This window comes from Rhyacophila brunnea, unplaced genomic scaffold (genome assembly GCF_057557595.1).
Source record: "Rhyacophila brunnea isolate RB1 unplaced genomic scaffold, BYU_Rbru_1.0 scaffold_6, whole genome shotgun sequence".
Lineage (NCBI taxonomy): Eukaryota > Metazoa > Arthropoda > Insecta > Trichoptera > Rhyacophilidae > Rhyacophila > Rhyacophila brunnea.
The window spans coordinates 34,457,701-34,471,623 of record NW_028233276.1 but is presented as its reverse complement, the minus strand read 5'-3'; the positions used below and the strand labels follow the sequence as shown (position 1 = coordinate 34,471,623).

The window sequence follows — 13,923 nt, the reverse complement described above, 5'->3', positions numbered from 1 at the left end:
TTATCAATTGAATTGGCGTTTACATGATAAACTTCATTATAATGATTTTTTTTTATTCTACAATACTTGAGATATTTGTATTGACAGCCGTTTTGAGCTATGACAATCATCAGATCAGTAAAAAGTTATCACACAGCTGTCAATCAATATAAATAACTATTTTTTTATAAAGACCGCCAGAATTTATTAAGAAAGAGAGGCATAATTATGTAATTATTTACATTCACTTCTTTATATAATATTTATACTTTATATGTAGGATAAATAAGCCGCTTAGAGTTATAACTCACATTTTCCAAAAAAAAAAAAAGAATAAATCCCAAAAAAGCACTAGAGCACTATTTTTCGTATTCGCAAAATAATAATAAATAGTGATTTTGTCGATTTGATTTTTAAAAGTACTTATAAATATTATTATGCATCTCATTTTGGATTTTAAGATGTAAAATTTGCTATGACACAGAAAAATCCAGATTCCTGTTGGTAAGAAAGACCTTAGGTCCAGAATATAATTTACCGAAGAGTGATTTTTGGAAATGGTTTTTACATACTTAAAAGTGATTTTTGATATCCAACTATTTCTTTAATATATTGATGCATTTAGAATCACTTGGTATTATTATCTGAAAAAACGAAATTGAAAAATGTAGTTATAAGCAACTAAAATGACATACATTACAATAAATATTTTTCGTACAATTGTTCAGTTAACATCACCGATCAATGATTAAGGTACATTTTTTAAATACACTTTTCCTATTAAGCTCAATTTGTATAATCTAAATTAAACAAGAGTGCATAAAATCAATAAGCATCTAGGCATTTAGTCGGATTGGTAGATAAATTATTCATGCTCTGGCGTCTAAACTTTGGTCTGAAACACGCGATAAGGTTTTTTGTGTGTGGGATAAATAATGTTGTACCTACTTCACAGATACACCATGTCAATTTCATTTCTTTAGTAGTTTATCTATTGTCCTTATTGTTTGGTGGACCCAAAAGGTATAAAATAATGTCCTGATTTTAGGCAGAATATCATTTTAAAATAAATAGTTCAGATACTAGATACTTTTGTCACTCTCAGCTCTGTAAATATTACATATATTTACAATATATAATTCAGTGTCAGCGCTAGTGAAATTGCTGACACTATATATGCTGACAGGAAGCATTGTGAGACTGGGTTCAATTAATATGCTATCAGCTCCAATATTAGACTTTACACTAGAGCGTATATAAATGATCTGTTACAGGACAATAGACTTTAAAAGTTATAATAATTAACGAATGAATTTGTTTTACTTTGTTTCACTTCATACCCAGTCTAGGCTTTTCGCATATTTCATTTAGACAGTGCGCAGATATGCATGGCGGGTTATTCGCCCTATTTTAACGTACCTAAGTATATTAATTATTCTATATCCGTTCTATTTATTTTAATATTATATAATACAACATAAAAAGTGATATATAAATATGTATATTTGACAAAATCTGTGACATTGACAATAATTCATCAAACCTCAAGCAGTTAATTCTACAATCTACATAGTTTAAAGTAACGACAAGGTTAAATATACAATATTTTAAATAGTATTTTCGGGTTCAATCTGAGTTCGTCACAGTTAACATTAATAAACGGTGCAACACGTAATTGGTAGTGCAGCTTATAAAGGATGTTATTTTTAATTGCATAGATATATCGAACAGGTTTCCAGTATTAGCAGCCTGGCACCGGCTGCTAAGTCTGTAAATAATCCATGATATGGGAGTTGTGAACCTGAATTCGCTAGCCAAATAAGGATGACAAAATGCCAAAGATGCCAAGTCTTGACTAGAAATCACTATACGAATACTATATACATAGTAGTCTAAGATTCCTAATTTACTGCATACCTTTACGTTTTAAAGTCACGGATACTGAAGGCAAAATATACTAAATGGCTGGACGCTTTTGAGGGGTGGTGCTCGAGAGAAATATACTTTTCTAATTCTGTGGATGACAAAGCGCACAAACGCTTCTATTTTCAAAGATTTTGTTATTCAGGATAGGCTCTCGACGTATGGGTAAATTAAATGATCGTTTTTGTTAACCATTTTGTCCTTAAGAATGCCAATAATATGCTGAGGCTGGAAGTCATTGTAAAAGTTTAAGGACAACGTTAACATCTATCGTCAAACGTACCAGAGATGTATCGGTAAGTGGATATCGCAACCCTCAACAGTGATGATGACAACACGGAAAAAAAGTTTGTAAAAATGAAAAAAATTAACCAATAAACTCAAAAACTGAAAGAGTAGTAAAATTCAAAATAAATGTAAATCTATTCAACAATAGTTTCAATAAATATAATTCCAAAGATATATATACCACCTCTTACAGACACTTTGGCTATTTCAGGTAGGTACGTACTTGAATAGTATTCACCTGTATTTTTACCATCTTTTTCGTACGATTCTAATAAGATCATAATATGGGCCTCCACAGAGTAGAGGTTTTATATTAATAGATTTTTGTTTTTACGAGAAATAGATGTTAACCACTTGCTCAACCTATTAGGTCCATACTCTGAATCATACACGAATTGTGGAACAATATGTTTAATTGCCAGACCCAGGATTCGAACCTGGGAATGGACCATGACGTTATAAGCTGAGGTTTAAGCCAAGCGACCATCGTTTCCTTTTATCTAATAATGAATATCGTCACCTTACTATTAAGACCTCGTAAGTCCGATATTATGGAGAAATGAAGCTTGTTCGACAAAATTTAAACAAAAAAACATTTTAAATCATATCAAAACCTCGGTTCTCTAGACTAGTATAATGTCCATTTATCGACAAATTTTAAGAACTCGTAAGTCTCGTGGTTTCAAACATGGAAATAAAACCTCGTATTTCACAACCAGTTTTAGCATATACATCGATTAGAGAGATGTTTAAAGTATTGTTTTATTACGACTTACGAGGTTTTAATAGTAAGGTGACGATATAATATAAATACATGAAATGTTTACTTACTGTGAGAGTTGTAATGAGGCTAAGAGCAGGAGAATGGAAATGAAGAGCGGCGACGTGCATTGGAGAATCATCTCCAAGCCCCTCGCCGCCATCTCACTCCTCTGAAAATTAAAATTACAAACACATTATTACTAAAATTTATTACATAACATCAAAAAATTACATAGTAAGATAAAATTACCTGGTGACAGTGTTACCTTTGTAACTAATTAGCTAACAATAATTTCTTAAGAAAAGCAATATAGGGTAACAATATTTATAATTAAAGAATGCGTGGGTTTGAATTCCAATATATATTGGTAGGTATTTATTTCGATAAAGCTAAATATACCGGTATTTTACATAAGTTTCGTCCAGAATCAAAGTCGCATGAGAGAGTTACCACGCGGTCCCGATTATGCCATCATTAGGTATACAGTACAATGCGACTGCTCTGGTGTAGAGGGTTACATGTAAGTTGTACGTAAAAAATTTCACCGTGGCACAGTTCGCCGTGAGCTTCCTATCGGAAATCCAATACTATCTCCAATTTTATTAGATTCAATATGAATATTAATTCAATTTTCATAGCCGATTTTGGCAAAATTCATTAATTCAAGAATGAAAACCTAACCTAACCTAATAAATAATCCAGTATATCGGTTACTTTCAAAAAAAAAATTGCCGCTGGCTTCCTGTAAACCGACAAGAACCGTGTTCTATTTAGACATAAATTTTATATCAGTACCTTTACGACCCAAAGCGGTTAGATGGTTTTTAAAATACGACCATATATTTCTACGTATGATACGGCGAACTGCATATGTATAAATTTCCGGACACGGATGTGTAGCGATAAAGAGAGTGTGTGTTATACGTTGCGTTACAGGAAGATGAATCGAGACAAATGTATTTTTTCTTTTCGTGAATCCAAAGAAAATCTATAATCTGCAATGTATGTACATTTTTTATTCACGGTATTGCAAATTTAATGAACAATAATCAATACATTGACATGTAAAATGGCAATATGATGATACATAATAGATTATATGAAGGATGAATATTCAATTTCCAAACAAATAGAAGTAAGAAATAGATTTTGTATTATTATACTGACTGAATTCGTAATCGAGAATAACAATTGTATATTATCAATTAGGTACTAATGTCGAGATGCTGAGTATTTTTTTCATGCTTTGACAGGCGAAGAGAGTTGATTGATTATTATTGACGTAGCTTTTATCGATCTTGTTGTTGTCAATAAGATGAAAATTATTATCTCTTTGCAATATTTTTTCATTGAAAACGTAGTATGGCTGAATGTTAATTATATTAGTACAAAAGCCATCATTTGAACAAAAAAATACCACCTTATCCAGAAGATAATTATTTACTGTAGCAGTATATATAACATAAGTATTATTTTATGTTTTGTAGTACCTAATTATTTCTATAAATCATTTTTGTGTCTACCTCTATACCGTAATATAAACAAATATAATAAATTTGGCAGAAAATCGATTATCATCACATTAAACACGTAGAAATGAATCATCATATTATATAGTTTTTTTTTTGCTGTACCATTATTTTTATTCTACGTCTTTTGTCTAAAAAAAAAAGACGTGGTTCAAGTAATTATTAATGCATTTCTCAAAATCAGATACCTTCTTTGCAAAATAACATAATTGGTATAACAATATATGTGTGCGAAATGAAATAGCGACAATTATTCTTAAAACTTGAGAATGAGAAAAAAATGAGTAGAATCGACGTATATGAATTACTAAATGCCACAGAAAAAGGTAATTGTGCCGCAGATGTCGTCATGAGCTTTTATAGTTATTTTTTTACGATAACAGTGTATTCCATGTAGTCAATTATAATAAATACCTTTTTCTGTCGGCGCATAGGCTTTTCGATCCAATAATTGTTAATTTAAAATTTGAAATTTTCATACATTTTGATGCATCATTATCACGAACTAAGGTTAAATTAGGTAATATTAGGTTGGGGTAGGTTAGGTTAGGTTAGGTTTGGTTTGGTTTGGTTTGGTCTAAAAAGAAATTGTTATAAAATCTTATGACGGCATCTGCGGCACATTTACCCAGAAAAATATAGGAGGTCCTATAAATACAACGTAATACAAAAATCAATCTTCATTTGGCTCTCCTGAAATGTAGTGATTTTAGATGTATCGCATTTTTCCTTTCACTCACAGATGCATTCTCTATGACATGAAGGTATATACTCACACTTAACTAAGAAGTATCACGGTATGTTGAGGCCTTTAAAATATTGTTATATAAACAAATACTCAAAATCCCTTGTACTGACAGGGTGAACAATGTTAACGTCCCCAAAGTAAATATCAACGGTGTACATGACAGAAAAAGACATGGAATTTTCTCTGATTATTATGATTACAGCTCCGTTGAACTGTTCTAGGTATTACTATCAATAAAATAAAGATAATACTGATGATGGTCATTAGATTAGATAGAAGATGGTTTAAGAACAAGAATTGAATAAATCTTTAATACTCTCTAATTCGATATTTATTTGTTGAGGCTCTTTTGGTTACCATCTTGTTTCAATACTATGGAATTCATTAGCTTAGAATTCACAGCCGTCACCCTGCAAAAATGTTACAGAAATAATGATATACATACGTGCTATAGGCTTTTCATGGAAAGACGTACAAAAAAAAGAGTTGAGTCCAGGGAAACGGCGCTACCTTGTGCTTGCCATATGTTTGGAATGAAGTAAGTAACGTTTCAAATAATATAGACGTCCATCGAAATGCTGGAATTTGATCATGAAACAACAAAAACTAGCTTTAAATATAAGTATATTCATTTGAAGACAATAATGATTAGGTTATAATATTAAATATTTTCATAGCAGGGAATTCTTACTCACTTTTTTAATATAAAATAGGTGACATCCCATTTGCTTCAAATTAAAAAAATCTGGCACATTTTATATTAAATATATTAATTCACTACACACACTATAAAACAAGATCTTACGATAAGCCGAAAATTCTTGTCTTGTATTTTAATATGCTACTATTTTAAAATAGACCTAATTATTTTTTTACATGTCCTAATGTCGTTAAAAATAAATAAAACAGTTGTCATTTGTTTTTTGTGTCAGATATTCTTAATTTGAAATCTTTGTGATGTAGATATACTTTTAAAATAGTAATTAGGTAGGTATTCAGAGATATTTAAATTTAATGTGCTGGTAAATTCCAAACACGAACAACAGTTTGGCGCTGCTGTCAATTGTTGTAATTTTCAGGCTGTACAACATTGCAGTGTTAAACTTAATGTTTGTAGCATAGACAAGATATTTGGCAGCAAAAACTACTACATACCACAAATACCAACGTTTTCGAACGCATTTTTTAAAAAATATTTTCTAAATATAAAATGCACATCTACAAACCTAAATGATGAATAGATGGATTCACAGTATTTATTTCTCACATAATTTACCTCAATGTTTATTTTGAACTGTTTTTGTTGGCTCTATAACGTTTATGTTGTCTGAGGTAAACCAACGTATGCTTGCAGTTTTAATATGAAGCAATGTTTTACCGAATACATTTAACATGAAACTGATTTTATAATACAAACATTATACTATTAAAATTTCCTGATCTAATTGCTGAGGTAACCTAAATTCTGTTAATTATTCGGTGATGAATGTTGGTAAATAGTCATTTAAAAAACGCATTTCCATATTTTTTATAGCGCATCTTAAACAAAAGTATACATTAAAACATAGGATTGCGAGTAACTTGCATATATAACAGACCTATATATATATTGGTGACTTGGTCTGGGAGTGTTTTGTAAGATGAGCAAAAATTTGTTAATAAATTTTAACTTGATAAACGAGCGAAGTCTTGCAATACGAGCAAATTGTTGTAGAAAATTATTGTTAAGGCTGTGGCAGTGCGTGCGATAAAAAAATTACATACGAGTGCTTTGGATTACAAACGCGTAACTAGAACGAAAATTTATACTCGCATTTCAATATAGGTACTAAAAAGGGACTAAAATGATTTTTTTTAGATTTCTAATGGGAAATAATTAACCCCGCGAAATATAATATATTAAATCATCATTAAATATGTATGTCTTGGCAAATATAAATACCAAAAAAAAATACGGCATATTTGAAAACTAATTCTAATAGAAAGTTTTAAGGAATAAGTTTTTACTATTAATATATATGTGTATATAAAGTTAAAAAATGAGCATTGTTAAAATTAATATCTATTCATTGGGGGAAATCGGTTATATATTAAAAACAATTATGTACATTCCATAATATATGATGTAAATGAGGAGCATCCCCATGACTAATCGATAAAATACTATGTAATAATATTATGTGTCTATTTACAAATGAATGATAAATTTTACCTAACTATCTTCTATTTTTTACCTAACTATTCTAACAAAATATTTATAATATATTTTGAGAATATCGCAAAACTAATAATCTGGAATTCTACACACCATATCACTTGATCGACTATCCGGCAAGATTCAATTAGTTACGAAACCCTAGAAGCTGTAACATATTATTATCTTTACATATCTAGTAAAATATTTATGGAGATAATAAGTATTTAGCAAATAATAGTTTTTTTCAACAGCAACATGTAGCGTTTTAAATGTTTTAGAAAATGCTTTATTTTATACATTTAAAATAAGTTAATTTCTTTACTTCTCAGGTCAAAACACTCTTACCATTAGCATTTAAATAACAACGTCAGCTTAGTTTATTTTTTGTTAAGTTAATCATTTAAAACTTATATTAGCCGTACCTAATCTATGAAATAAATTTAACCTTTCTTACCAGCTAATAAATCGCTTTTGGTCAAAGTAAAAATCTCATTTGATTGTATCAACACCTAACCACTCAAATACACGCGATAATATGTTTCATACTTACAACGAAATTGCTGAATATGTTTACTTAAAGAATATTCAAAAGTTCAACGATTTGTAAATGAATGCTTGAATGAACGTAACCGTATTAAACTTAGTGAAAATTTTGCTGCCTTAATGCAAAACTACGCTAACTATCAAAGTTCAGACAGCGTTTTATTCCCTTTTATAGAATAATTTGGTATCTGATATCAACGATTTTTTTACACATTAATTAAATGTCATAATCATGTCAATAATAATAATTCGAATCGTCTCTTTATTACAATAATTAATAGACTGCACGCTGAAATATTATTAATTATTATGAAAATGAAATCTAATTGACAAACATCCATTTCGAATAGGTACATAGTAAATTTAATCTATTGTTATCTGTACAAAAACGATTTTAAGTAATGGTTCATTTTAGTTTTTAAAAATTAAGCAGCGCGTTGGAGGTTTCCTGATATTATAAAATACATGTTTGGTTTAAATTTCATTTGGACTAGTTCTTCAGTAAGGTAACGATTTGATGAATTTTATATTTGCTTGTGTTATAGATGTTAAGTTCGTTGTGTTAGAAGTAATAATCGATTTTCTAACATGACTGTAAAAATAATGGCTCCGTTCTTTGACACTACAGCTAAGTTGATAAAACTTTTAACTACTTACTACCTATAAACATACCACATTCGATAGTTATGACGAAATATATGACGTAGTTAGAGCGATGCTGAGCGACATAAATCAATGAAATAGGCTTCATTGAAGAACAGTCGGAAATAATAATGGTAATAATTATAAAATTTATTCTATCGTCATGAAATCGTCTATGAAATATGACTATATTCTAAAACATTAGAGCGAGAGGTTTAAACGAATACTATGTTATGTAATAAAAATACTTTATGCAGTCATAAAATGTTTAAAATAAATATAACCGATAACAAGGCTTCAAAATTATATAAATAGATTATCTACAACGTTTAAGGTATGTCCAGAATCATGCTTTGAATATAGAAAAAAAGCTCCATTTTGACCCACGCTGAGCACGTCCGCCCTTCCAAAACGATGAATTTGTTAGGAAGAAAACATAATAATTCGGTCTGTGAAAAGCTCGTAAGATAGAGCTTACTATAAACATAAAACAAAATATAAATCAAATTTATTGTTCTTAATTCAAAATTAGATAGTAATAGGTACTGAATTCAAAATATTTTAACATGACGTATGTTATGACGTGTTTAGTATTTTTTACGCATTTAATTTTATTTAAATATTATATCTAATGTAAACTGTTACAAACATTTCTCAGAGCATGTTTACGTTAGAATTAAGTAATGTTAAGTAAATTGAATACAAATAAGCACTATCATGTATGGTGGAGGTGTTTAACGAAAGAGTTGTGAATGCAAGTTGTTGGTGCAATAAATTTTGTACACAAAAAGGAATATGTTGTCGATAACTTGTGATCATGCCGATGCTATATTTGATATGTACGAAATGTATTGTTTTTTAATTTAAAAAAAATCCTACATAAAAACTGTGACTATCTTTGTAACACATTCGATGAAATTTATTAATTAAAATATATTTTAATGATAAAAATGTAATAATATAATGAAAGCCTTTAAACGAACGCACATTTATTTTTTTTCTCAACAGAAATTTATCTTTAAATTTTAAAATTATTTATTTTTCTTTTTAATGTTTTTAGATACGTATTAATTAATAAAAATATTTAAAAATGTACATAATCATTAAATTTCATCTGTCGCTAAATATTACAAGATGGTTTTATGATATTATATTATTATGCTCTTTATAGTTATTTAATAACATTAGGACATGTGAATACTCGCAGCATACATGTTGAAAAATACTGCATTACAGAGTGAAATCTAATCTGCAACTACGGCTTATTATGAATCGTTTATTTTGCCACTCGTCTATGGCAGGCGATTGAAGATTCTAACTATAATAATGACTCGATATTATGGGCCAATCATTGTAGATTAATTGAGAGTAACTGGAATTTGGAACTTATTAAATATATGTATTTCTCAATGCTGATACATACATAATTGCAACTCTATAGTGAAATGTATTAAATTAATTTTCTTGAGGAAACTGATATTAGTTTCTTCATTCTTTATGTCTCCTAATAATAGTGGTCGAACGATCTGTTTTCGATATATTTATATAACTGTTATACAAACCCAAATAAAGTTCACTGTGTTAAACATCGTAATGTAGGGAAGCAATTAGTTTATAATATGCAAATATAGCTGGAAAGCATTAAAATGTAATGAAAAACTTTTTCGTGATTACGAATCGCGTAGTAAAATTACAGCCAATTTAATTCTAAAATAGTCATTTCGCTTTTAGTTAAAACATTTGTCAGTAATTGCTATTTAATGTGGCACGTAGTAAGGGTACCGATACCAAAGCGTGTTTTTGCCTGCTCCGTAATGGCGGGTTAATGATACAGTAAATTTTATTCTTTATTTGATGTAAATCGGAAAAATAAAAGCACATGTTGTTAGATTATTATAATTTACCGGAAGTGTGCCTTGACCGTGAGTTGAAAGCTTCATTCGAAATTCAAAAAACTTTTTTTATCAATGTTTTCATATATTTGCTTATATTTTATTGCTTGTTAGTATTTTTTCTTCTTCACCGCCTTATATCAATTACATATTCGAGTTTTCTTAATAATAAAATTGTTCAAAACTCAATTATTATAATTTGTACTAATAATAATTATCGTTCTATTCATTCTACATTTTAATCACTTCTAAATAATACGAAACAAATAGGGACGTCATATCGAAAGAAATTATCGATACTTGTTTAACGTCCCTAGTAGCTGTAAGTACGAATAACATATTAGAATATTTTTCAGTTGGCTCTACCATACAATGTACATATTACAATATTTAGCATAATATCTAGATATTTTCGCAAGATAATATATATAGTATCTATCTAACCATCATTTGTGATTTTAAGCCACTGTGCTATGACCCTGGTCACATAAGTATAATTCAATTTACTATAGTTATATAACACTAATGTAGCTTTATCATGTTAACGCCAATTAAATTAATAATAACCAATATAAATTGAAATTATAATTAATTCTGTAAAAAATTGACACAGGTTATCAGTTGTCAGTCGTACCAATACTTGCTTTGCGTTTTGTCTTTAAATCTCTTTTTTTTATTCTATAGTTTTAAAGCAACACAATGTTGTTGTAGAGATTTAGTTAAATATGTATTTTAATTCACTCATACTAATGAAGTGATTAGGTATTAAATTTGACAGAAAATTTCTTTTGATACAACAAACGTTTTTTTATAAAAAAATAACAGCAAGAAAAACCACATAATAACTCATATCTTAAGAAATAATCTACATCAAAGATGTTTTTCATCACCGCAATGGAACTAAAAATGAAATAAACGCGGTTGGGAATTTAAATAAAAATGTTTGGTATTATAAAAAGTTCAAAGTCACATTTATTATTCAATCTGACTTTTTATGACAAGGTGGCGTGAATTTTTCATTATTTTTTTTATTTGCAATATAACTATTTTCTAAAGAAAAAATACAGGAAAAAATAGTAGAACCCATCAGAGAAATGAATTGTTAAGCCTAGCTTATTAATACTATTCAAATAATGAATGTTGAAAAACGCACATTAAAGTCATACATCGTGATCGAGAAGCAATAGTGGCACAAATCCAAAATCATGTAAATAATTGAAGAAAAAATATAATAGTATATTTTATGATTACCCTTCACTTACACAATACAGTTGATTGCTAATACATAATAATTATATTATTAGGATCAGAACTAACGTTATGTAAACTAAGATAATGATTTAATTAACAATAACCGTATATAATAATTAAATTATATTACGACGGTGTAACATTGTAATTAAATTAGTAAATCACTATTTTAACGGTGTACGCTTTGTATACAAAATTTTAATAATCTAGAAAAAGCTTTGTCATTCTTCTCTGAACATAAAAAGAAAGCATGCTGGTTGGAGCATGAATATTTGAAAAAAGAAAATTCTTCTGATTGTCTTTTATTTATAAAATATTATACGTTATTTTTTTAACATTACACACTATTACAAATAAGCTAATTTGAATACTTTGTATGATCAGTGTTGCCAATATTTAAAATTTAAGATTTAATAAAACGACGCTGAAATAATAGTTGAATATACGATACGCTCTTTAACAGAAATTTCATCCCTGATGGCAAACATAAAAGACAGGAAATATGAATCGACGTTTACTAAATTGAAAGTCAGACAAGTGATTCGACAACTTCCGTCAAACTGTAATTACATTCAGCGTCTGCCATTTTGCAAACATGTTACAGGATCTATTTCAATTTCAAATACATGTCATAACAAAGTGTTTTCCATACATGATAAACATGACATTGTGATCGACAATATATTCATAAATATATTAAGATTTTAATTATAATAATCCACAAAGATGAATGATTCATTTTGAACTGAGAATTAACGATTTTCTGAAATTGTTTAAGTTCGCTACTTATTATTAAGTATATCCTAAGATTTAAGAAGACACATCTTTTTTAAAATAATCAATTTAATTTTAATATACAGAATTTTGAATGAAAAAAAACCGATACAAAGAACAGATAGTTTTTTTTTTTAAATATTGATTTTATAATATAAGGACGCTTGTTGATTGACTGACAGATACAACAATTCTTAAATTAAAAAATAAAAAACAGAAGTAAAGTGTTTATAAAAATTATTAAAGATCAGAAAAATGACGCTCTATTTGCTTCAATAATTTCAATTTTAAAAATGGAAATGGAAAATGAATATGAATATGTCAGTATTTATATACCTACATAATATGTATTATTTGATATCTAAAAACACTTACGTAAGTAACGTAAATATATACCTTTAATTTTGAATCTAGATAATTTTCTCAAGCTATCTAAAGTACGATGCATTTATATTGAAGAGACTATTTTGTTTTTCAAAAATCAATAAATTAATATCATTGAGTGACTTAATATTTACTGTTTATTTTGCATTACTATAATGACATAGTACGTAATCCTTATTTAATGATTAAACATAGCAGTATTATTTCAAAATGAATATTATGCCTCATTATCTATAATATACTTAGAATACATATTTTTGATAATAAATAATATAGATATTAATATCGAGGACTTTATTTGACAGTTATTTCAAATTTACTCGTCAAATCAAAACGATTTTACGAATGCAGACACTTATTTGGACGAAATAGTCAAGGTTTTTATCTGGCTCTAAGTGCAAGAACGTAGTGGTCGCGCGGGGACGGCGCGGCGGCGTCTTGCGAAACTCAAACTTATAACCGTGTGTAAAATGTGCGTAGACAGTGTATTTTTTGAGGCATAATACACACGGTTATACGTTTGAGTTTCGCAAGACGCCGCCGCGCCGCGCCCGCCAAATGACTACGGCCGAGCACTAATAGCGCATGTATACGCGCATAAATTGACTGGCAGCAATAGTGTGTATTTTAAATTATCGTGACAATAACTGTTAACACGTAAAAGTGCTGACTGCCTCTCCAATCTCATTCTTCAAAAGTAAGCAAGACGTGATGTTATCATTTTATGGTACTATTTGACAGGTTGTTTAAATCGGTTAACCTCAAAATAAGCATAGTTTATTTTGTTCGCCACTATCATTCTACTGAGCAGGCGCAACTCGAAAAAACCCTACTGTCGCATGAAAATTTGGAAGCTTCCAAACTTTTTTGAATCATGGATGAAAGCTTGAAACTGCGCGATAATAATGTTTACCCATAAATTTTCTTGTTATGGCCGTGATAATACTTACTATCAACAGTAAATCCATACACACGTAAACGGGGTATAATGCATTATTTTTCATTATATT

The 13,923-nt window shown here is 28.9% G+C and overlaps 1 protein-coding gene across 14 annotated transcripts in view; it reads right to left on the bottom strand.

Annotated features, from left to right (window-relative positions):
- The window catches only part of GluClalpha (glycine receptor alpha 1), a 95,896-nt gene that overhangs the window by 47,148 nt on the left and 34,825 nt on the right, over positions 1–13,923 (bottom strand). For all 14 annotated transcript variants that reach the window (XM_085956583.1, XM_085956574.1, XM_085956577.1 and 11 more), the window contains exon 2: positions 3,022–3,122. In XM_085956583.1, coding sequence (XP_085812709.1) covers positions 3,022–3,113 — 92 coding nt within the window. In that variant the 5' untranslated portion in view covers positions 3,114–3,122. The remainder of the gene's footprint in view (positions 1–3,021; positions 3,123–13,923) is intronic.